Genomic DNA, 22650 nt, shown 5'->3' on the forward strand with positions numbered 1-22650 from the left:
ATTACATGCGCAAACAAGAAAGGAAAACAGAAAGAGCCGGAGTCAAGACGTGTCTTTTTCTCAGGCATTTCTAAAGTTGTGTTAGATTTGTGAGGTCACTTATTATTTAAACACACAAAAGAAAATTCAAACGATTTATTAATTTTGATTATACAATTTTGAGTAGTATGAGAGAGCGAGTATCATCAAATATCTGACTGAGCTCTGCATGCGCGCGCACGCTGGCATGAAAAGACCGGGGCGACGTCTGAGATGAGGCCGCCGGGAGTTTCGGGGGACTTTTCATTCAATTCGCGCTAGGATGCCTGTTGCCAGAGCTAGCTAGCCTAGCCACCCAAGAGTTCATTACCATCCTGCCTGTGGGGAATCTACAGGTAGGATTTATTATATAATTCAATGGCATTATCGTGATATAGGGAACCACCGTTCACTTCATACAGCAGTGCTTTATTCAGTCACACGCACGGTTCCCTATTTCCACCTCCATTCACTTTGTACACAAGTGCGCGTACACAAATCTACGAGTGGTTCCCTAAACCACGATTTGGCCAATTCAATTATATGTATTGTATAATTCAAACAATAAAAAACAAAAGAAATAGTGAGTGAGTGACATCATCAACTCTCTCATTTTGATGTTACTGCGGCAGCCTGAACACGTACTGAAGACGTGTCGAGGTCCCCGGGGCAAATTTTGATGTAACTGGCTCGTTCATATAAAATAAGCGAAACTTTGGAATGTTACAACTTTCTTATTTTACATCCAATTTTGATGAAATTTTCAGCATTGTGCTCGTGTGATTTTTCTCTTATTGATTCAAATCAACATTTTTCTGAGGTGGACTTGGCCTTTAAAGCATTGATATGGCCCCATGTACTGTTATTTTGTGAATTGTGTCATAGAGTGCTCCCGAGAGTGCTATTCTGTAGCCTCAAGGTCGTACATGTACGTGCACGTGCGGCAGCATACGAGCTCCATCCAGGTATTGATCGCGATAGGGACACAACGCTAATAAAATAAAGCTATATGACAGTGATTTGTAATGACTGTCATACAAGGCTATACTCATGCCAATAGTTCTTGCCCTAGCTGTTTGATTGTGTAGTGCACCAAGCTAACAGAATAAACTATTGTATGTATGACAACTATTTTTTGATGACTAACATCTGTCGCATTAGTCTTGTGAGTACTTTGGATTTATACTTGATAATTGGGGTTTGTTTTGATCAACAGACATAGAGGGCAGCAACATTCGTTGTGCTCATCACTCCCTAAAAATAAAATATTTTACATTTATAACTTTTGTATTTTACATCTGATATGCATTTTATAGTGATACCTAGGGATACCTAGGGAAGTTTCTGAATGTAGGCATGTTATGCCTCTGTATTCAGTTCTAGGTTTTTCCTCCTCAAGATGGCTGGCTCACTTCCGGGAACAGGGCTTTCGTAGTCATATTTTATTGGCTCATTTTTCCAGCATCTATCCAGGGCAGCTTCAAAACTGTGCACACTTGGGGCAGTGACATCATTATTTAGGCTGTTCCATGTCTTACGTATTCTAACATAAAAAGAATTCCTATATTTTTGGGTCTTTGTCCTTGGTATGAACAATTTTTTACTGTGACCCCTGGTATGTTCACTATATTTTTCTTCTAGATTAAGTTTTGTACATTGATCATAACTATTAAAGTGTTTATATGTTTCAATCATATCACCCCTAACTCTTCGATACGCCAGAGTTGGGATTTTTAACCGTTTAAGTCGTTGTGGATAGGAAAGCTTCCTTAATTCAGGGACTAATTTTGTTGCCCTTCTTTGTACGTTCTCTAATGCATGTATATGTTTCTTCAGTATAGGGTTCCACAGAGCATGGGCATACTCAACTTGTGGTCGGACAAGCGACTTATATAACAGAGCAAAGTTATTTTTGTCAAGATAAACAAAAGTTCGTCTGATCAAGCCCATAAGCCTGTTGGCCTTGTTTATTTTTGATTGCATGTGTTCTTCAAAGCTGAGTTTATCATCAATTACAACACCCAAGTCCCTTTCGGAGGTGACATGTTCAAGCGCATCATTCATTGATGTGTATGGAAAAGCTTCCTGCTGGTCTTGCGTGTTACCAATATGTATGCTTGTTTGCCTTTCAATTCAAGTATCCCAACAGTGTACATAGACAAAAGGCCATTCATAAAGATGGACCCCAGGGATGCAGGGCAGGAGAGTTTTCAAGAAGGGGCTTATATGATATCAGAAGTGGATATCAAAAGACAGAAGCAAGAACGTCATTATACTATGCTAAGTCAGCTACAGGACATGGCTCGGCAGATTCCTATGTGAGTACCATACTACAGTCTGTCTTAGTCAATCTTCTTTAAGTTCAAGCAATTTTTAGGTCATACAAGTCAAACAGATTTCTCTCTGTTCCAAGAAATTGTGCTGAAATAAAGATGCTAATTCAATTTGTGAAATTAAAATGTTGAAATAAAAGGAAGCATGTTTCAGAATTTTCAGAAATAATGGGCTTTCCAATCAATCTATTAGATGTAATATCACTATTAATGGCAATTCTAGTATATGAATGATTCTTAGATGATTAACCGGTAAAAAGAATTATTATAGTCAGTTGTATTTCTGAGGATGGATTTCATCTAGACACACATTGATGATTTATATTTACAATTGATTTGCTATTTTGTTACAGGGCCTTCCTTGATTTGAATAATGGCCTAAGTTGAAGCATTTTCTCAGACAATAGAAAATGCAAAACATGTGTTATTAAAGTCAGATTTCTGTGGTCCCAAAAGATCAACTTAAGTGCAGATTTTACTTTATTTGAATGGATCATGGATTAGGATACACAATTCAGGTATGCAATAATTGTTTCTATAAACAGGAATTTTCAGCAGCGACTTCCCTACACGACCATATCTAACCTTGCTTTATCTCTGCTGGATGGAACTGTCTTTGAGATTGTCCAACATCTCTCTGAGATACAACAGATGATGGAGAGAAAACTAATGGAACAGAGAGCAAGACTCCATAGTAGTCACAAATGTAAGTACAGTTGTCCCTGCCTAAAGGCGACCGCACACCTTACGATTGGTCTGCGACCCGATTTTGGAATAAAATGTAGCAGAATTTGATGCTATTATTGAAACATGAAATGTCTTACTGTGTAATATTCTTGATCATCGCATCCTTCTTAGAATAAAAGCAAATTTGATATCTAGTCATAGTGACATCATAGCAGTTGTACAATTGGCTACGATTTGAAACCAATTTGGCCTTTACTTCAAAATTAAGGCTTGCAATCTTTCATAATGGTGATATTAGCATTCTTTCAATTAATTTTAACCTCAAATGAAATGATATTTTCTATTCACACTTTCAGAAAATGAGCAAAATGTGATCTGTTCCAAAATCAGATCGTGGTGTGTGGTGGCCGTTAGGTGACCTTCAATAAGCCAAATGATCACCAAAAAATGTAGCAATTAGTAGATCAGAAGATTCCAAATATGTGTTTTTTACTCATGTACCGAGTCAAAGATGGGCAAATATTTGTGGTCCCAACAGACTGTTTGCTATTATTTATGAAACTGGACCCAGTCCTATTACGCCAAAGAAAATAGTTCTAGCTCAGATATAAAATAGCTTGTCAAAAGTAGTGAGAATTTCACTTTTATGTACATGTACTATCAAATCTATTTTCAGCCCAGAAATACCAGATGCAGAAGAAACACCAGGTAGCCATTCAAGATTCTCAGAGCAGACCACATAATATTCCACGTATCAAGGCCACTAATGAGAAAGAAAAAGAGGTGGGTAAAATTGTGTAATCTTACTGTTGTTTTTATCAATTTGAATAATAATGTGTCACTAAACTCATGAAAAGTGAGTGAGTTCCTGAAAGGGGCACTGTGGAGGCACAGTGAGCATTTGGAAGCACATAGAAATGTTAGCTAACTTAGCTCATATCATATTTGCTGTTTATGAATGGTAGACGTGTATTATATCTTTTTTTGATCAGAGATGCCATGATAGGCCTGGGCCCTCGAGATCTGTCAGAGGGGTGGGGGATAATAAATTTAGCAAAACGACAGATTTCTGAAAATAAATTACAGGATAATGGGATTAAGTATTTTAGACCGGCTTCCAATTTCATACAAGTTACTCCTAGTAAAAATTAAAATCGGGTCTTTGCATATGTACAAGCGCAAATCTCAAAGTGTTGTATCTTCCATGACACTCCTGGCAATAGTTACAAAATTCAATTTTGATAGTGAAGTTTTTATTTCATTGTTATTATATTGAAGTTAAGGCATGAGTTGACCTTGTGTAAATAAAAAAAAATGACTAAATTACATCTAATTGCCTAAATTGAAATAAATTTCCAGACTAAAATAATGAGACAGATGTCTTTTTGTCCCAAAAGATTCAACCTGTTTCAATATTTCAATAATTCCTGTCATTTCACAACAGGCACTGGATAAGAAAATATTTGAAGAAGCAAAGAGAATGGATGAGAGAATCTTGATAGAGCTGGACACCTGTGCTGCAGAACAACAGACAACACTGGAGAAAGCTGGTGTTCCTGGTTTCAGACGAACTCATGACTCTACAGAATGTAAACTGCAGATGTACATTCTAGAATTTATTACCAAGCTCCACAGGATGGAAATGGCAGAGACTGGCAGCTAGCATGGTATGAAATGATCGATTTGATTAAATGTTTGCCTTTGAAACCAACTCCGATGGACAAAGCTGTTGCAGTTTGTGGTATAGGATGATTCAGGGATTCTTCAAAAGAGTGTAGACTGCAATTGTACATCATGGAATTTATTGCCAAGAGACACTGAAGGAAGATGATAAAGACTGCCAGACAGCATGATCTTGAATGATTTGTTGATACTATTTGCGACAAACTTTTCTGGATCGAGCATGATTTTCTGTTTTCAGAAGAACTCATGCTTCTGCAGAGTGAAGACTCCAGAAGTACATTTTGGAATAAATCACGAAGCTGCACAGGATGTAGGTGGTAGAGCCTGGCAGTTTGCATGGAGTGGTTGCCTTTGAAACCACTGATGGACAAAGCTGTTGGAGTTCTTGGTTCAGGATGAATGTGTCATTCTACAGAGTGTGTAGACTGCATATAGAATTCAGCACCAAGCTGATCTGAGTGGAGATGGTAGAGATTCTCTGCTACAGTCATCTTCAATAAAAGCAATGGACTATTTTTGAAGTATATATTTATACCTGTTTTTCCTTGTTTGAAGCAACTCAGATTGTGTTTTTGAATAAGCAAATAATTGTACAAAAGGAGTGCAATATTCTTTTATGGCATTTTAAAACATACAGATACCAACAAGGAATGATGGCTTATTGGTAGAGTGCCCGCCTCAAGAAAAGGAGGTCCTGGGTTCGATCCCAGTGGAGTCATACCAACAATTGTTAAAAATGAGGCATTCTGCCTTCGAGTTTAGCCCTCATTAAGTTGAGAGAGAAGGGTAATAATAGCATTGCGTTAATATGCAAGGGCTATTGGAAGAACAGTTTTGAAGCTGATGTTGCTACTATGGGTAATAAATCATTTATGTTGATTCAAGTTACATTAGCACAGGAATATGAATAAAATGTTAAAAAATGAATATATCAGCTAGTTAAATGAGTTAATGCGACATTCAACATACATAATATTTCAATATGTCTTTGAAGTAGAAAGAGAGGAGGGGTTATGGAAAAAGAATGTATAAGCAGGGACCTAGTCCATGGTGATAGAAGACAAAAATTGGGGGGGGGGGGGAGAGAGAGTTAGATGACGAAAGAGAGGGAATTAAAGAGAGACAGTAAAATGAAATAACAGACGTAATAGACGGATATGTGATAAAATACAACTAGGAGGGGCAGAGAAGGAAAGAGGAAGAGAAATGAGAGACAGGAATGTGGGGAAAAAACATGAAAGAGAGGCATGTGCTAAAAGAAAACTATAAGAGCATGAATGAAAAAGGTGGAGGGAGGTGGGGGTAAATAATACACTATACAAATAATACCAAGTGAAAAAGACAAAAGGAGGGGGGAGGTATTTGAGTGAATGTCAATAGAAGTATCCTCCCAGCTACTCTGAATAATATGAGTAGGCCTAAGCCCCTCCCTCTCCCCTTAAAAGAAGAAGAAACTTACTTACTTCAAAATTGGACGAAAATGAAGTCATGGCAAATCAAGTTTTGTGTTATTTTGCTGAAACGTGTCATCTATATATGCATGATATCCTGAATAGAATATACAATGAGTTAGCCGATTATGTCATTTTCTCCCCTCTGTTTCGTTGGTATTTTGTCAAATGATATCAAATTATTCAAATTGTATTATTACTAAATTATTGTGAAGAGGATTTCATACACATAAAAAAGATGAGAGAATAAATTCACAAAGTTAATTGTGCCCCAAAAATAAAAAAAGGAAAGCAAGGGCGTTAACACCCGTTTGTTCATGGCATAATCATGAAGACATACATACATGTACATATATTAACTATTATCTGCGAAATAATGAAAATTTAAAAATGAAATAACTCAGATTGTTTGCTCATTTCATTTTACTCTACTTTTTTTAAATCATATCATTTTCGACCTGAGGTAGTTCCCCATTAAACGTTTAATACCTGTTTATACAGATATAAGGGACCATAAAATAAAGAATGGGAAGAACGTGAAGAGATAAGGTCGTAAGTGAATGAGGAAAATAAACTCGAGACTGCAAATAAGATGACAGCAGGTAAAAATTGTTATTTTGGAACGTGCGAGTCTTGCCTTTCCCCTTTTCATCCTCTCCTTCCTCTCCCTCTCCCCCCTCTCTCTTCCCCTCTCTCTCTGTGCTGGAAATGGGAGGTAAGAGGGCAGAGAAAGATGGGGAAGTAGTTAAAGGGGAAGTTCACCCTGACAAAATGTTTATTGCAAAAATAACAGAAAAAATAATAAAAAATATTGCCGAAGGTTTGAGAAAAATTCATCAAATAATTAAAAAATTATTACAATTTCAATTATTTGATTTGTGACGTCATATGCGAGCAGCATTCATACATAGCGAATGGTAAACAATCAAAGAAATGTCATTTTCTCAGAAAATTGAAAATGGTTTTTACTGTACCTTTTGTATATCATTAGACAAATCATTTCACACCCGATCATGAATAGAAAATAAAATTAAGTCATCAGGAACCATACAAAATTTGAAATTCATGCATTTTATATTACATAACACATGGGGCAACTGCTCGTCTATGACGTCACAAATCCAAAACTTTGAACTCAAATAACTTTCTTTCTTTTTAACGGATTTTCCTCTAACCTTCACCAATATTTTTTACTAACTTTTCTGCTATTTTTACAACAAAGTTTTCTTCAGGGTGAACTTCCCCTTTAAAGATGACAGCGACAACAGCACATAATTTGCCTATACCTCGATGTTCGTTAATCCGAAAAAACGTAAAAAGGGTTCGTTAATCCGAACATTTGTGGCGTTATTCCGAAGGTTCGTTACCTGGTTCATTATTCCTAAGGTTCGATATACCGAAAACGAAGTGAGGTTCATAATTCCGAAGGTTCTTTAATCCGAAAACGAAATAAGGTTCATTGTTCCGAAGGTTCATTGGTCTGAAAACGAAATAAGGTTCGTTAATCATTTCGTTTTCGGATAAACGAACCTTCAGAATTACGAACCTCATTTCGTTTTCGGATTAACGAACCTTCGGATTCGGAATAACGAAGCTTCGGAATTACGAATGTATGCGAATCCCCAATTGCATGCAAAACAATAACATTTAATGTTAATGTTTATTCAATGTTTGTGCTCTAGGCCCATCTACAGAAGATTAAAATGGTAAATTAAAACATATGGAGAAGATTCATTCAAGTACACATGTATGTGAATTTAACAGAAAAAAATCTTGATCATGAGAGATTCCTGGACATGATCCTTTTGCATATTGGCGACGATACATCGCGGGGGGGGGGGGGAGGGGGTGGAACAAATATTTTCACCAACATATTTCCCAGTCAGCTGCTAAAAGCTGATTTTTTAGATTTTTGATTAGGGGTTAGTCCCCACTTACGTATGAAATCTCATGTACATCTATTTTTTTTCTTACAAACAAGATGAAATATCTGATAAGGCAGGCGGGTATCCAGGATTTTGCACCCCGTGGTCCGACCTGACTTTGGTGCTTCGAAAAATGGCACACCCCTGACTCGATCAGGCTAGGTATCTAAATAAACTTATTTTTTCATGCGAGTGCAAATTCAAAATTTTTGATATTTCAACCCAAAACTTGAGATTCTTGTGACCATGAAGAGGATGGGTATCGATGTTATGAAAACGATTGATGCGAGCGCGGAGCGCTAGCTGAAAAAAGTGATATTTTAACTTTAAATTTGGACATTCTAAGCTCTTTTGGTAATCTTAAACGTAAGCATTTAACTAAACATTTATGTGAGTGCGAAGTGCGAGCTGAACACTTTTTGATATTCCGACCCAAACTTGAGATTCAAATCATTTTTTGTGACCATGAACAGGATTGGGTACCTCTCTAAATAACTAATCCGAGCGTGAAGCGCGAGCTGAAAATTTCTGATATTCTGACCTGAATTTTGGAAATTCTAAGCACTTTTGGTAATAGGATGGGTATCTAACTAAACATTTTATGGGAGCGCATAGCGCGAGCTGACAATTTGTGAAATTTTCGACCCAGAACTTGAGATTCTATGTACTTTTTGTGACCATGTACATGTATGATTGCACATCTCTAATCAACTTTGCGTGAGCTGAAAAATAAAATTATATTCTGACCTTAAATTTAGACATTCTAAGTTCTTTTGCTAAGCATTTTATGCGAGTGCGAAGCGCGAGCTGATTTTTTTTTGTATTCCAACCCAAAACTGGACACTCTAAGTACTTTTGTAGCCATGAATGTAACAAAACATTTTATGGGACCGCGAAGCGCGAGATGAAAATTTTTGATATTCCGCCCCAAAAATGGGATTTTAATCATTTTTTTAACGATGAACAGGATGGTCATTTAACTAAACAGATACGAGTGCGAGCTAGGGCCGAGATGAAAATAAGTAAAATACTGACTTGAAAAGTGAACACTTAAATTACGATTTGCTGTAATTCATGAAGAGCATAGGCCTACGTATCTAGATCTCACTAAAATTTGCCTGTCAAATAATGCGATAGCGTAGCGCCATCACCAGCTGATTTGTTTTATTATGTCATAACGTCCCTATGTTTTTTTTTTATTTGGGGGGGGGGGTGGGTGGGATTCACACAGGTAAAAAGTTTGACAAGCAAACAAAAAAAAAGGTTATCAACCGAAATTTTAGGGGGGGCCACAGGAAACAAAATTGACAAGCAAAAAACAGAAAAAGGTTATCAACATAGATTTTAGAGACCCCCCTCCGCCGTCTATGCCATTTCTTCTAGGTTAATGTTTTATCCAACTATTGTATAATGACGCAGAGGCCGTAATCAAAGTATGCGGTTCACTGACAACGCCCTTTTCCTTTAAAAACGGTATACGTCGGTTGTCCTTTATTCATAAACAAAAAATTAGTATTCTTCATGTTTTACACTTCCCAATACAAACGAGTATTTCTGTTTCAGCTTATTCTGATGACATATCTGTTTTTGTTACTGGAGATGAAGGTTTCGATGCAATTTTAAATACGTACAATCTTCCAGCCCTTTTTAGTCGGGCATTAGCCGCTTGCCTTAACCATGTACAAATCAGAAAGACTCTTTGCTGGCTCCTGGGCCAGACCCAGACGCAGAGATAAACCTCTTAATTTTCAATGTAACATTGGGGGTCTACCTTTTCTTGGAGTTTTTGTTTTACCTCGGCATTAATAATAATTATAGTTTTTTCGTCCGTCATACGGCGTTCTTTTCTCCGGCTCCTTGATTTCGAACTGTCAACAAGTCATGGACTGTTACTTCATCTTTTCCCGGGTCTGTTCCCTAACTACTTCTCTACAAATGGACTGAAAATGTCAAGTGTCTTCTCTTTTCGAAAGCTCTGGACAACTTCTTAAATGATCCAATATTGTCTCCTTTCTCATTTATCAAGGACACCCCAATATGCTTACAATTTCCAGCAAGACAACTTACAGAATTCTCAACGGCTCCGTCAATTCCTTACCAAAACAGAAATTACACACGCACGGCACAGAAATACTTTCATCATCTAAGTAAACTGGACTGAAATCTACCATTTTCTATCATACAAGAAAGATGGAGACTCACAATACAAACTCCTCCACAGTTTTCTCACGTCACTTAGCGTTTACATCGTCTTAACCATGTTAACCCGGACATCTCTTCGGCTTGTGGCTGGTGTGGTGAAAAAAGAACTATTCTACATTTTTTCATCGAGTGTTCTTCAATACAACCAGCTAATTTGGATCTTCTTCATCATCTTCTCTCGCGTCTTTTTCTGAAGTAAAGATTGATTTTGACGGATATTGGATACTTGATTCCACATGCAAGGGGTCGTTGTCGGGAGGCTGTACGCCTTTCAAATTTTCTCATTGTCAGTTTCAAATGTACATTGTATTGGCTGTATCGCACATCCCGTTTCCTTGATCTTATTCCTGTTTGGCTTTGCAGAATAAAAAACTGAATAGTCATCGATTTTGAGTTTCATAACGTACAAACAATTTGGTTTATTTGAAAAGAGTGGTCTTATATACTTTTTATTTCAGATGATTAAATTGTATAAAAATATGGTTAATTTAAGTATATATTTTTTTGTATTAATATACATTTTTATGCATTGATTGTTGTATCTTCCTCTTTCTAGAGGCTTCTTCTTCTCATCAATAATTATCACTGTTATTAATTTATTATGCTAATTTTGTTTTAACAATGATTGCTGTGTTACATGTGTTACGTGTTATTTACATAACAATGATTGAATTACGATCATTGTTAGTGGAAAATGCATCATTGATTACATCTTTTTATTTGTGAAATTTTGATTATAAATGAAAAAATTTACTTTAAAAAGTAAATAAAAGTCTTCTTCGTCTTTCTTTATGCGTTATCTGAAAGATTTAAAAACGAAACACGAATCAAGGTCGGCAATTTAATGCCACATCCTGGTTCATCAATCAATCTGAAACAAGAACTTTGTTCCTTCTCTGTGAAAACATTTAAACTGGCAGTTATCACGTCGTCATTTATATTCATTTTTACGACTCAAATCGCATTTACCTCCTAGGTTATATTGGGAACCGTTTATGCTTTATTAATCACAACCTCTAAGACGTTAACTTTGTTGTGCATCAGAGAAAAGTACTTTTGCTCGGCGTAGGAGAACAGGAGAAAGATGAATTACAAGATTTTGATTTCGGTAACGCTGCTTTCTGAAGTATTTCTTCTAGGAGTAGTAGCGGAGCAGAAAAACATCATCACCTTGAACAATGGGTCCTACTCAAACCTTCTCATTGCCATAGACACAAGTCTTCCTGAAGATCTTAACATCATTGAAAACATCAAAGTAATGTGAAATTCATTCCATTTTATAGATCAATATCTAAGTTTATGGAGATTGGATAGATTGAAATTTTAGATTTGTAGCAGGAAAGATGTCGTTTAGAATTAATCAGCTTTTCTATACAAGGAGATTTAAAACACAAAGACTGATTGATTTCATTTGCAATGATTCGTTTATTGGTTATGTGAAATATCGCCAATAAGTGTAATATGTAATATTAATAATTATTTGATATTTCATGATAAACTCCTAAAGAAATAGTGAGTGCGAGACTTCACAAACTCTTTCATTCGCTTGTTATCGATGTTGTCCATTCATATATTCAGATATTAAGAGGAATTTAAGTTTTGGGCACACTCAAGTATCCTGTTAGTATTCAAGTTTATAACTTATATGGTGTGGATATGATATGAAATAGAAATGTGTTTTATTGGACTTATTTAGCGATTTTACTTTTTTTTTTTTACATATTTTAACTTTACAAGCATTTTAAAAGGTGAAATTGATTAAAAAGTTTATCTTAACCTGATTTTAAATTAATTTTCATGGTTAAGCTTGTCCGATCTATAATTATAGGCAAAATAATAGTTTTCTTCGAAAAAGAGGCATATAGGGGCACAAAAATATGTGTGGGTAGGTGTGTGTGTGTACATTAATAGATCAGTGAGTGAGTGTTAATATCTACAATAATGTTTACAACGCAAAATTTCCATTGTGAATGTATTTTTTTTGCTTGGTCGCTCAACTTTCTCGCAAACAATTAGTTAAAAAGCCCACATCAAAGTCGAGTCTCCTGCGCCGCCACTAAGGCATAAAAAGATTAACGCCCAGATGGTATTTGATTTCTTCAAAATGCGACAAGAAAAAGCAAAGCAAATAGGGGCATTGATCAATTGATATCAAATCAGTTACACACGTACACATCATAACCATGACAACGCGATTGAAAATAAACAAGGCAATCGTAGACTTGTTTTATTCTGCCACATTAATGTCTATAGAATCTTGATAATACAAAATGAAGGCCCCCTATATCATGCCATTTGAGTTTATTAACTCAATGTTTGTGTTGGTTCTGGGAATATGATTTTGGTTTTCCCCAAGAAAAAACAAACAAACCTAAAACAATGCAATTATCATGCCCCATCAATATTCATTTTGAGACGTGATTTTATCGCAAATAAAGAGGGCTTCGAATTTTTTTCATGCATAAGAATGTAAAAGGTTTAGGATATTAACACAATATAAACATAAGACACGGATTATTGCTTATCTTGTAAAAAAAAAAGCTGGTTTAAATAATTCAGGAACGGGAATGTGCTGAAAATCTATCGCTTTTTATTGTAACAATTCAAAATTATGGCTGTAAATGTATAAAAAAAATACGATTTGGGCAATCTTAACTTGAAGGAAAGTCGTTTGTGTTTTAAACTGAGACAACATTTGTATCATGCAATTCTTAAATTCTCTTGATTTTTTTTTCAGTTAGGGGATTGTGAAAATTCTATGGTGGCGAGATGAAATGATGCCTGATTTATTGTGATATCACTTCTCTCTTCCCACGCCCTCTTCCACCCCTCCCCATCTTCCCCCCCTCTCTCTCTGTCAAACACATTTTCATTTCGACCCATTTTTTATCTTGTTTCATCCCTCTCCTATTCCTTTTTGCGCCTTTTGTCTCTCGCACCTAATCTTTTCCGTTGGGGCTATAACAGATCTCAACCTAGGATATTTTACTAATTAGGAGGTCCGTATAAAAGAAAGAACAATAGCCCCGATTAGCAAAACTAATAATTTTTTATAGTAGGCGGCTGAAGCGGGGGGGGGGGGGGGGACTAAATTTGAGGTGGGGCGGTTTTTTTTTGTTGATAACCTTATTTTGAAATATTCCATTTATTCATTTTTTTGCTTGTCAATTCCGTTTCCTGTGTCCATCCCAAAATTTCAGGTGGACCCCCCCTAAATTTTGACTTCTGCCGCCAATGTTTTAATGATGAATTCTAGTCGTTGAATAGTGGAGCAAATCTAAGCGTTGTTCGCAACCATCACTTAGCAGCTTGAATACAAATACATCTTTTCACAAGGATTCGAAACGGCTCTGATGATCCTACAAACCCGTCATCATATTACAATAGATTGTTAGTTGGCGGATAATTTATTTCTACCTAATAAAAACATAAAACATATTCAAGAACGTGATGTAAAATCTAGAAATAAAATTACATAAAGATAACATTGCTTCTTTCTCGATTTAAATTACAATCTATATTTGTTTGTAATAGGGGAAATGGGTTTCGATAATTTATTTCTACCTAATAAAAACATAAAACATATTCAAGAACGTGATGTAAATCTAGAAATAAAATTACATAAAGATAACATTGCTTCTTTCTCGATTTAAATTACAATCTATATTTGTTTGTAATAGGGGAAATTGGTTTCGATAATTTATTTCTACCTAATAAAAACATAAAACATATTCAAGAACGTGATGTAAAATCTAGAAATAAAATTACATAAAGATAACATTGCTTCTTTCTCGATTTAAATTACAATCTTTATTTGTTTGTAATAGGGGAAATGGGTTTCGATCCCGGAGGTGATAAGGGTATATGCTTCCCTCAATATACCATCCACCAATAATTTAAGGTCGAACATCATATTTTAACAATGAATCATATGACAATCATAGTATATAATATCATTATTATTATTAGTAGTAGTATTATCATTATCATCATCATCATCATCATCATCATTATCACCATGTAGTGATGATAATGATTATCATCGTGATTGAAGCGATTCCTATTTATCCCCATGGGGTGGGGATATATTTCCGTGTCAGGTGAGGGAAATGGAATCTGTTATCAATGGTAACAAATTTTTTTTATTGTATTTATACGCATAATGACCAATTTTTTTTCTCCCTGAATTTACTTATGCATATTGTTATTGAATGAAACCATTCCTTTCAGATATCATTAGACGCCGATAGATAATTAAAAAAAAATAAAATGAGTAATCCAGGATGAAATAAAATGACATGTTGATTTTTTTAATATACATGATATCTTTTTAAAATTTACACTTCCCCACAACCAAGCGCTTGGGGTGTACATGCCCAGTTTATTTTACCACCCCACTTTTGATTGTCACTTAATTTTTTGTTAAATTCTTTATTCGATATATGATGTAAATGAAATGGAGAACAAATAAAAGAAATGCAAAGTAAAAATTTTAGATAGTGGAATTCATCACCAATTTATTGATGGTTGCATAATGTACAAAGCCTCATGTTTCTTTGACGGTTCTCATATCTTATTGAGACAATAGGAAGCCGATGATTTCCACAAAGGAATCTACAAAGAGTAATTCCATCTTTTTTATTCATATTGATGAGGTAACTTTCTAGTCCACACAGAAAGTTTACGTGTATGAACGTAAACCAATTTTGCAACTTGGAATCCTTTATTTGTAGATCTACAGCTTGTTTTATCCAATTTCTGCTAGAGAAATCAAAAATGTCATCTCAATTTGTCATGGGCAATCTATCAAGAGTTTGCTTTATCTTCTTTAACCAACTTGTCTGATATGATCAGAAAGTATCTTTCCTATCTCATAAATCATACCAGATATTTTTGTTTAACTATTGTGAACTAATCCATACCAGAAGTTTATCATTCTATTTTTAATATATTTCTTTAATTTGAATCTTCCAAAGTTCCCTAAAAGTAAAACCATGCAGTTTGCTGTTGATTTATTAACTTTACGAATCTTCTTGCAAAATTTCATGTGAATACTTCTAGATCTCTAATCACATCAAAACCTAATATTTCTGACCCATGTAGGAGTATGGGTAAAACAAGTTGATCAAATAATTCAATTTCGATATCCACTGGTAAATCAAGATGATAAATCTTATTCAACATGCTATACATTGTTCTTCTTCCTAGATTCAGTTGTTTTGCTTGAGCTTTCCGAAATGAATTATTATAATTGAAGTTAATTCCAAGATTACAAAGTCATCTACCATACGTCACGAGCCTGGTTATCAATGTAAAAGAACCCGTTTTTCTCATGCACTTGGCCACGGGAGAATATAACAATTTTCTGCATAAAGTAAATGTGAACAACTTCATGTACACATGAATTCCATGATCTTGTAATAATGAATTAAGCTTCTCGGGTTAAACATCAATTCCACCATATTGTTCACTGATAAATTCTTTGAAATCGCTAATAAACATAGCAAATCGTAAAGGTGACAAATCATTTTCACTAAACGTTGCAACGTTTTATATAGAGGAGGGTGTACCTTAAGAGGTGCAAACATGAAGAAAATATGGGTTCATGTGCTTGATTTCAAACTATCGGCACTTATATTACGGAAAATGCTTTTTAAAACACAAACGCTTTGTATCTATGTCATGTATGTGAGGAAAGAAAAACACTCTACCATTTATTCAACTCGGGGTCATATTCGTCATACTTTGCAGCACTACAGAGTAAATTATTTTAAAATTGTAGAGGAATAAAAAAATGGACCATGGAATAATTCCACTTTATTAGCTTCATCGGACCTGCAGTTTATATTAGTGCAGATAAAAAGAATAATCAGCTCATACCTACAGCTGATTAATGTCCTAGCTGTTCATCTATAGTGTAAAATATGCGCAGATCATGATGCGCACCAACATAAATGTTATTATGGTATTATTATTATTATTACTTATTATTTGTACTGCGCTTTTCCCATTAGGCCCAAAGCGCTTACAATGAATAAGATGTAATATTTAAAAAACTACAAAGTATTAAAGAGATGAGTTTTTAATGACTTTTTGAAGATTGCTAATGATGGAGACTGTCTAATTATTAGTGGGAGGTTGTTCCAGGATTTTGAAGCCGACACCGTAAAAGTTCTGTCACCAGCTAATGTACGAGTTAATGAATATGTGAGGCGAAGGTGATCACTGGCCGATCTAAGAGCTCTAGTTGGTCTATACAGATTCAAGCAGTTACTTAAATACTGTGGAGCCTGTTTATTCAGTGTTTTGTAGACAATCACGAGTAATTTGAATGTAATTCTCTGTTTAAAAGGAAGCCAGTGAAGAGAATTAAAGAGTGGTTGGGAAGGATGATCCCGGGAAACCTGTAGAATTAATCGTGCTGCCCAATTTTGTAGTCGTTGAACACGGACCAATTGATTAGAGGGAATTGTAGAAAGGAGCCCATTGCAATAATCAATACGAGACAGAACCAATGAACGAACAGCATTGTGACAGGCAGACTGGTCAATAAACCTTCTGATTCTAGAAATGTTCCTTAAATAAAAAGTGACTGTGCTACAGATATGAGAGATATGGTACGACATTGACATGCGGGAATCAAATATGACACCAAGGTTTCGTATTTTTTCTGATGGTCTAATGAGTGTACCATCAACATCAAGTTGAACATTTGGAAGATTGCGCAAGTTATAAGTAGAGGCCGCAACAAAAAATTCAGTTTTATTATCATTAAGTTTTAGTTTATTCACTATCATCCACTGTCTTATATCTGATATACAATTCTGGAGTTTAACCAGTGCATTATTGAGAGCTCCAGGAGTCTTCGGATCAAAAGAAACATATAATTGTATGTCATCAGCGTAAAAATGATAATTGATACAGTGATTTCGGATGATATCACCAACTGGAAGAGTATATATTGAGTAGCCTATGGGTCCGACTATTGACCCCTGAGGGAGTCCAAATTCTAGAGTTATGGGGTTTGACAATGTGCCATCAATATCAACTTGCGAAGTCCATCCAGACAGGTATGATTGAAACCAGGATAAGACTGTGGACCTAATGCCTATTCTATTAAATAACCGGGATATGAAAATGTTATGATCTATTGTATCAAACGCGGCAGATAAATCTAACAGCACCATGAAAACTACATTATTAGAGTCGAGAGAAAACATGATGTCATTTTTTACTTTGATCAGAGCAGACTCGGTGCTGTGACCTGGCCTATAGGCAGATTGGAGAGGATCAAGAATATTATTAGACTCAATATGATCAGCTAGTTGAGTACATGCCGCCTTCTCGATGAGTTTACCTAGAAATGATAAGTTTGAGACCGGTCTATAATTACTGATATCATTTACATCCAACCCTGATTTCTTCAAAAAAGGTTTGATGATTGCTGAATGTGCTTGGTCAGGGAAAATACCTGTGGAAAGAGATTGATTGATTACATTTGTGAGCAATGGTAATAAATGAACGATATTTTCTTTCAAAATCCATGTAGGAATGGGGTCAAGACGAGAGGATTTAGTAGCAGAAGACATAATGATTCTGGATACATTTGACTGAGAAAGCGCCTGAAATTCTGTGAAAAGTGGAATAGTATGGTTTTCAATATCAGTAAGCTGAATGTTAACAGTACATGCATCAAGTTCAGCTCTTATTCTCCTTATCTTGTTGACAAAAAACAAAGAGAATTGATGAGCTAATCTGGGTGCAGATTCATATAAGGGAAGTTGATTCGACTTCTTGTTCAAAAGTGAATGAATGATCTGATATACCTCCTTGACAGAACACGAACCTAACTTATCTTTTAAGAAATCTTCTTTAGCGGTATCAATGATTTGGCATACATTCCTATTAGCTTCTATGAACAATGTGCGATCTGAGTCTAGTCGTGTTTTACGCCATTTACGTTCTGCTTTATGTCGGTGCTGGCGAGCAACAAGTACAGATTGATCAAACCAGGGTCTACGTCGCTTCAGAGGGCGGGACTTGGTTGAAGATGGTGCACAGGTATCCAATACCTTAGTGACACCAGAAACATACCAGTCAAAGAGAGACACATTATCTAAATCTTCTGGTTGAGATGAAACTAAGTCAAGTAAAGCATTACTGAATTGAGCTTTATCAATCTTGCGGTAATTACGTAAGGAAGAAGTAACAGAGACTGGGTTGAACGTCCTAAAAATGTATCTCCGTTAATAATTGTCGGTTTTTCTTTCAAATTTTGATGTGATTGTAGCCGAGACAATTCTTTACAAAAAAAAAACCCGAAACCGTGTGCACTTATTTTTCTCTTTTGACCAAAGCATCAATGTGCTATTAACTGTTGAAGTTTTTGCGAAATTGTTCTGGAACTAATTTTTGAGAAATTTTAGGTGGAAAATGTTCATTAGTTGATTGGACGTACTTGGTGTGAATTTGAACGCATACATTCGTGATTCCGAAGCTTCGTAATTCCGAAGGTTCGGTTATTCCGAAGGTTCGTATTTCCGAAGGTTCGTAATTCCGAAGGTTCGTCAATCCGAAAACGAAATAAGGTTCGTAATTCCGAAGGTTCGTTAATCCGAAAACGAAATAAGGTTCGTAATTCCGAAGGTTCGCTAATTCGAAAACAAAATAAGGTTCGTAATTCCGAAGGTTCGTTAATCCGAAAACGAAATAAGGTTCGTAATTCCGAAGGTTCGTTAATCCGAAAACGAAATAAGGTTCGTTAATCCGAAAACGAAATAAGGTTCGTTAATCCGAAAACGAAATAAGGTTCGTTAATCCGAAAATTAAATAAGGTTCGTATTTCCGAAAATGAAAATAATTCATTTTGGTAACAAAAACGATGTTGTCATTACAAGATTACACGATATTATGCAATGATAGTAATAACGATCGATGATACATGCGTGTGTTGGGGCCAAAGCATGTATTTCATTAAGAATGGTGCCCTGATCAAGCATAGGCTAATTTCGATTTTATCTGAGCAATTGCTGCCTATAAGCAAATGGTTTAATTAAAGATGCAGGGGATCAAGTGTGTTGGAAGCGTGCGAGCAACCTCTAGATAATAGGATTTGTATTGGAGGGGATGTCATTTTTAATAACAGCTTCTGCTGGTAATAAAAATAATACTAATAATGATCCTTGTGATATGTTGAAAGTGCGAATCGCAAGCTGAAACATTTCATGTAACAAGACGTGAAGTGAGCATTCGGAGCATTTTTTGTAATCGTGAGAAAGATGTGTATCTTTCTAAAGAATTAATGCGAGGGCGAGCTGTAATTTGTTTATATACTGACCTGGGGCCCGTTGCATGAAACTTTTTACCTGAGAAAACTCAGGTTGTTTTTACAGGAGTTTTTGCCCTGTGCTAAAGTCAATGGCGGAAATCAGACTAACCTTAGTTTTCAGTTTTTACCAGAGTTTTCTCAGGTAAAAAGTTTTATGCAACAGGCTTCAGAAAGTAATCTTTTAAGGACTGCATTTAGTGACTCATGAATAGAATGTATATCTCACGAAATAAATAATGAGAGCGCGAACCGCAAGCTTAAAATTTGTGATATTCCAACCTGAAAACTGGACATTTCATACTTCTTTTTTGTAACCAGGAATAGAATGAGTTGCTCAATAAAAAATAATTGATGCGGGCGAGAAACGTGAGCCAAATTTTTCCGATTTCCAACCTGAAAACTGGACATTCTACGTGTTCTAAGCATTCTTGTAAAAAAATAATAATAGCTGGGAGAATAGTTTTCAGAACTGAAGTGGCTTCCCTGGGTAAATGATATCTATATCAATATTATCATTCTAGGCCCACATGAAATTTCCAAAAGTTTGAGCACGTGATTCGCTCGCAACATCTCACAAGGATGCCCTTTTAACAGTAATTGACCAAAAAGGTGAATTGACATCTTCAGATATGATTTCCCCCCCAAATTTCCCCCCCAAACCGCTTGCTCTCTACGCTCGCAGAAATGAAACGTAAATATATAACTTTAGTGATCACTTAAAAAATTGTGCTCAATTTAGTTACTACAAAACACACAACCTCTTTACACAGATGATAATCTAATGGTGAAAATATCCGTTTGCACCAAATTGCCCCTATTGGCCCCTTTTTGTTTGCTTTGCCCCCCCCAAAAAAAAAAACGTTCCGCCGCCATTGGTTAAAACACGCATCGTCTTCATGGCTAACTGCAAAAAGTTCTTAAAATGTCCCCTTTAGATCAGGTCAGAGCTTATATATTTAAAAATTCTGTTCGCGCTTCTTGCTAGCAGTTATTATCTAAATTTAGTTGCATAGGCATCTCGCTTTGAAGATCACAAACATATTGCCCATCATATTAACAAAAATATATAGCTCGCGCTCGCATTATTTAAAAAGGGTTTATCATGTTATTACATATTTACTTTATTTTATAAGGATAAAGCTAATTATTGACTGTTAGGACTACCCTTTCAAAGAAACAAAAAAAAATCAACTTTAAACTGCCGATCAAGGAAAATATGGCTAAAACAAATTGCCCCCCCTCTATTTGACGAAAGTTGGATCCGCCGGGAGGGAGGCAGGGGGCATCAAAAAGGAAATAAAAAACAGGGAATTAATATTTTCCAATATGGGAAAGTTCCTTTTTCAAAAATAAATATGCCGTTATTCATGTTTTTTTCGAAATAAAATACTCTTTTTAAAGTATACAAGTTAAGTTTTCAGGCTGGAATATTGAAAAATTTCAGCTGGCGCTTTGCACTCTCATTCGATTGGTGAAATATGCATCCTAAAGAGGTCACTAAATGCTTTTTTAACAGGTTCCTTTTCTGGTCAGTATGTTTAAGCTTGCGTTTTGCGCTCGTGTTAATTCTTTAGTTAGATGCACATCTTTTTAATGACAGCAGAAATCTGCTCGGATTTTTAAAAACTAATTTTCATTTTTTATTCAAATAACCTAAAGTTTTAGCTTGTGATTCACGCTCGCAACACCTCGCAATAATGCCATTTTAAGAATAATTGACCACAAAAAACGTTATACAACTTCACCTCTGAATTTGTTTTACCAAGCCGCTCGCTCATTATATTCTCCCGAAAAATAAAGCCTAAATATACATTTTGCCATAATAAGAAGTCACTTCAAAAAAGTTTTTCTCTACTTAATCACTATCAAACACACAATGACTTCAAGCAGATGATAATCTTAAGGTGAAAATATCACCAAAATGCCCATTTTGACGTATGAGTTTCATTTTTTGGCTTTACCCCCAACGAAAATTCGTTCGGCCGCCCTTGCCTTCCCATCCTCATATGATAATTGAACGGCAACAGTGTCCCCCGCCCCCCTCCCCTTGCCTCTGCCTCTGCTTTCCCGGTTTTCATTTTTCGGATTAACGAACCTTATTTTGTTTTCGGATTAACGAACCTTATTTTGTTTTCGGATTAACGAACCTTATTTCGTTTTCGGATTAACGAACCTTCGGAAAAACGAACCTTATTTCGTTTTCGGATTAACGAACCTTCGGAAAAACGAACCTTATTTCGTTTTCGGATCAACGAACCTTCGGAATAACGAACCTTTTTCCGTTTTCGGATTAACGAACCTTCGGAACAACGAACCTTATTTCGTTTTCGGATTAACGAACCTTCGGAACAACGAACCTTATTTCGTTTTCGGATTATCGAACCTTCGGAATAACGAATCGTCGGAATTACGCCACAAATGTTCGGATTAACGAACCCTTTTTCGTTTTCGGATTAACGAACATCGAGGTATAGGCAATTTACGTGTTTCGGAATTACGAACCTTCGGAATAAAGAACCTTCGGAATTACGAAGCTTCGGAATTACGAAGTGTAACCGAATTTGAAGCCCATTTGCTTTGTATACTTTTATGTAGGACATTTTTCGGAATTTTCCAGTAATTTTTTTTGTTATTTTCACTTTACAAAACGTTAATAATGAATTTTCAAGTATCTGCTTTGAGATTTTACGCTCTTGGGATGCAATTTCACAAAATGCTCGAAAATAAAATTTGCAACTTGCAAATTTTATTTTCGAGCATTTTGTGGAATTTCCATTTTTTTTTCTTTCCTTTTGGTCAGTTTTCCTTCATAACACGAACTGTACAACGAATTTTCAAAAACCTTTAGCGAAATTGAAGCCGCATTGTGCGATTTCTTGTCAGAAATTTTACGAAAAATTGGTATACAAAATTTATATATATATTTTTCATAAATATCCGAAATGAATTTTCAATTAAAAGCTGTCAAATTGTTACCCGATATAGCATCGTTAAAATTCTTGTGGGAATTTTGTGTAAACTTT

General features: G+C 35.6%; 1 protein-coding gene across 3 annotated transcripts in view; it reads left to right on the forward strand.

Moving 5' to 3' along the window:
• The window catches only part of LOC121413493 (protein DGCR6-like), a 24670-nt gene continuing 2020 nt past the window's right edge, over positions 1–22650 (forward strand). The window contains exons 1-5 of one of the 3 annotated variants that reach the window (XM_041606315.1): positions 1–374; positions 2157–2336; positions 2897–3057; positions 3715–3821; positions 4483–4705. In XM_041606315.1, coding sequence (XP_041462249.1) covers positions 2197–2336; positions 2897–3057; positions 3715–3821; positions 4483–4701 — 627 coding nt within the window. In that variant the 5' untranslated portion in view covers positions 1–374; positions 2157–2196 and the 3' untranslated portion in view covers positions 4702–4705. Of the gene's footprint in view, positions 375–2156; positions 2337–2896; positions 3058–3714; positions 3822–4482; positions 5630–22650 lie in introns of those variants that run through there. The other 2 variants (XM_041606314.1, XM_041606317.1) reach the window with 2 other exon arrangements.

Source organism: Lytechinus variegatus, chromosome 4 (genome assembly GCF_018143015.1).
Source record: "Lytechinus variegatus isolate NC3 chromosome 4, Lvar_3.0, whole genome shotgun sequence".
NCBI classification, from domain to species: Eukaryota; Metazoa; Echinodermata; class Echinoidea; order Temnopleuroida; family Toxopneustidae; genus Lytechinus; species Lytechinus variegatus.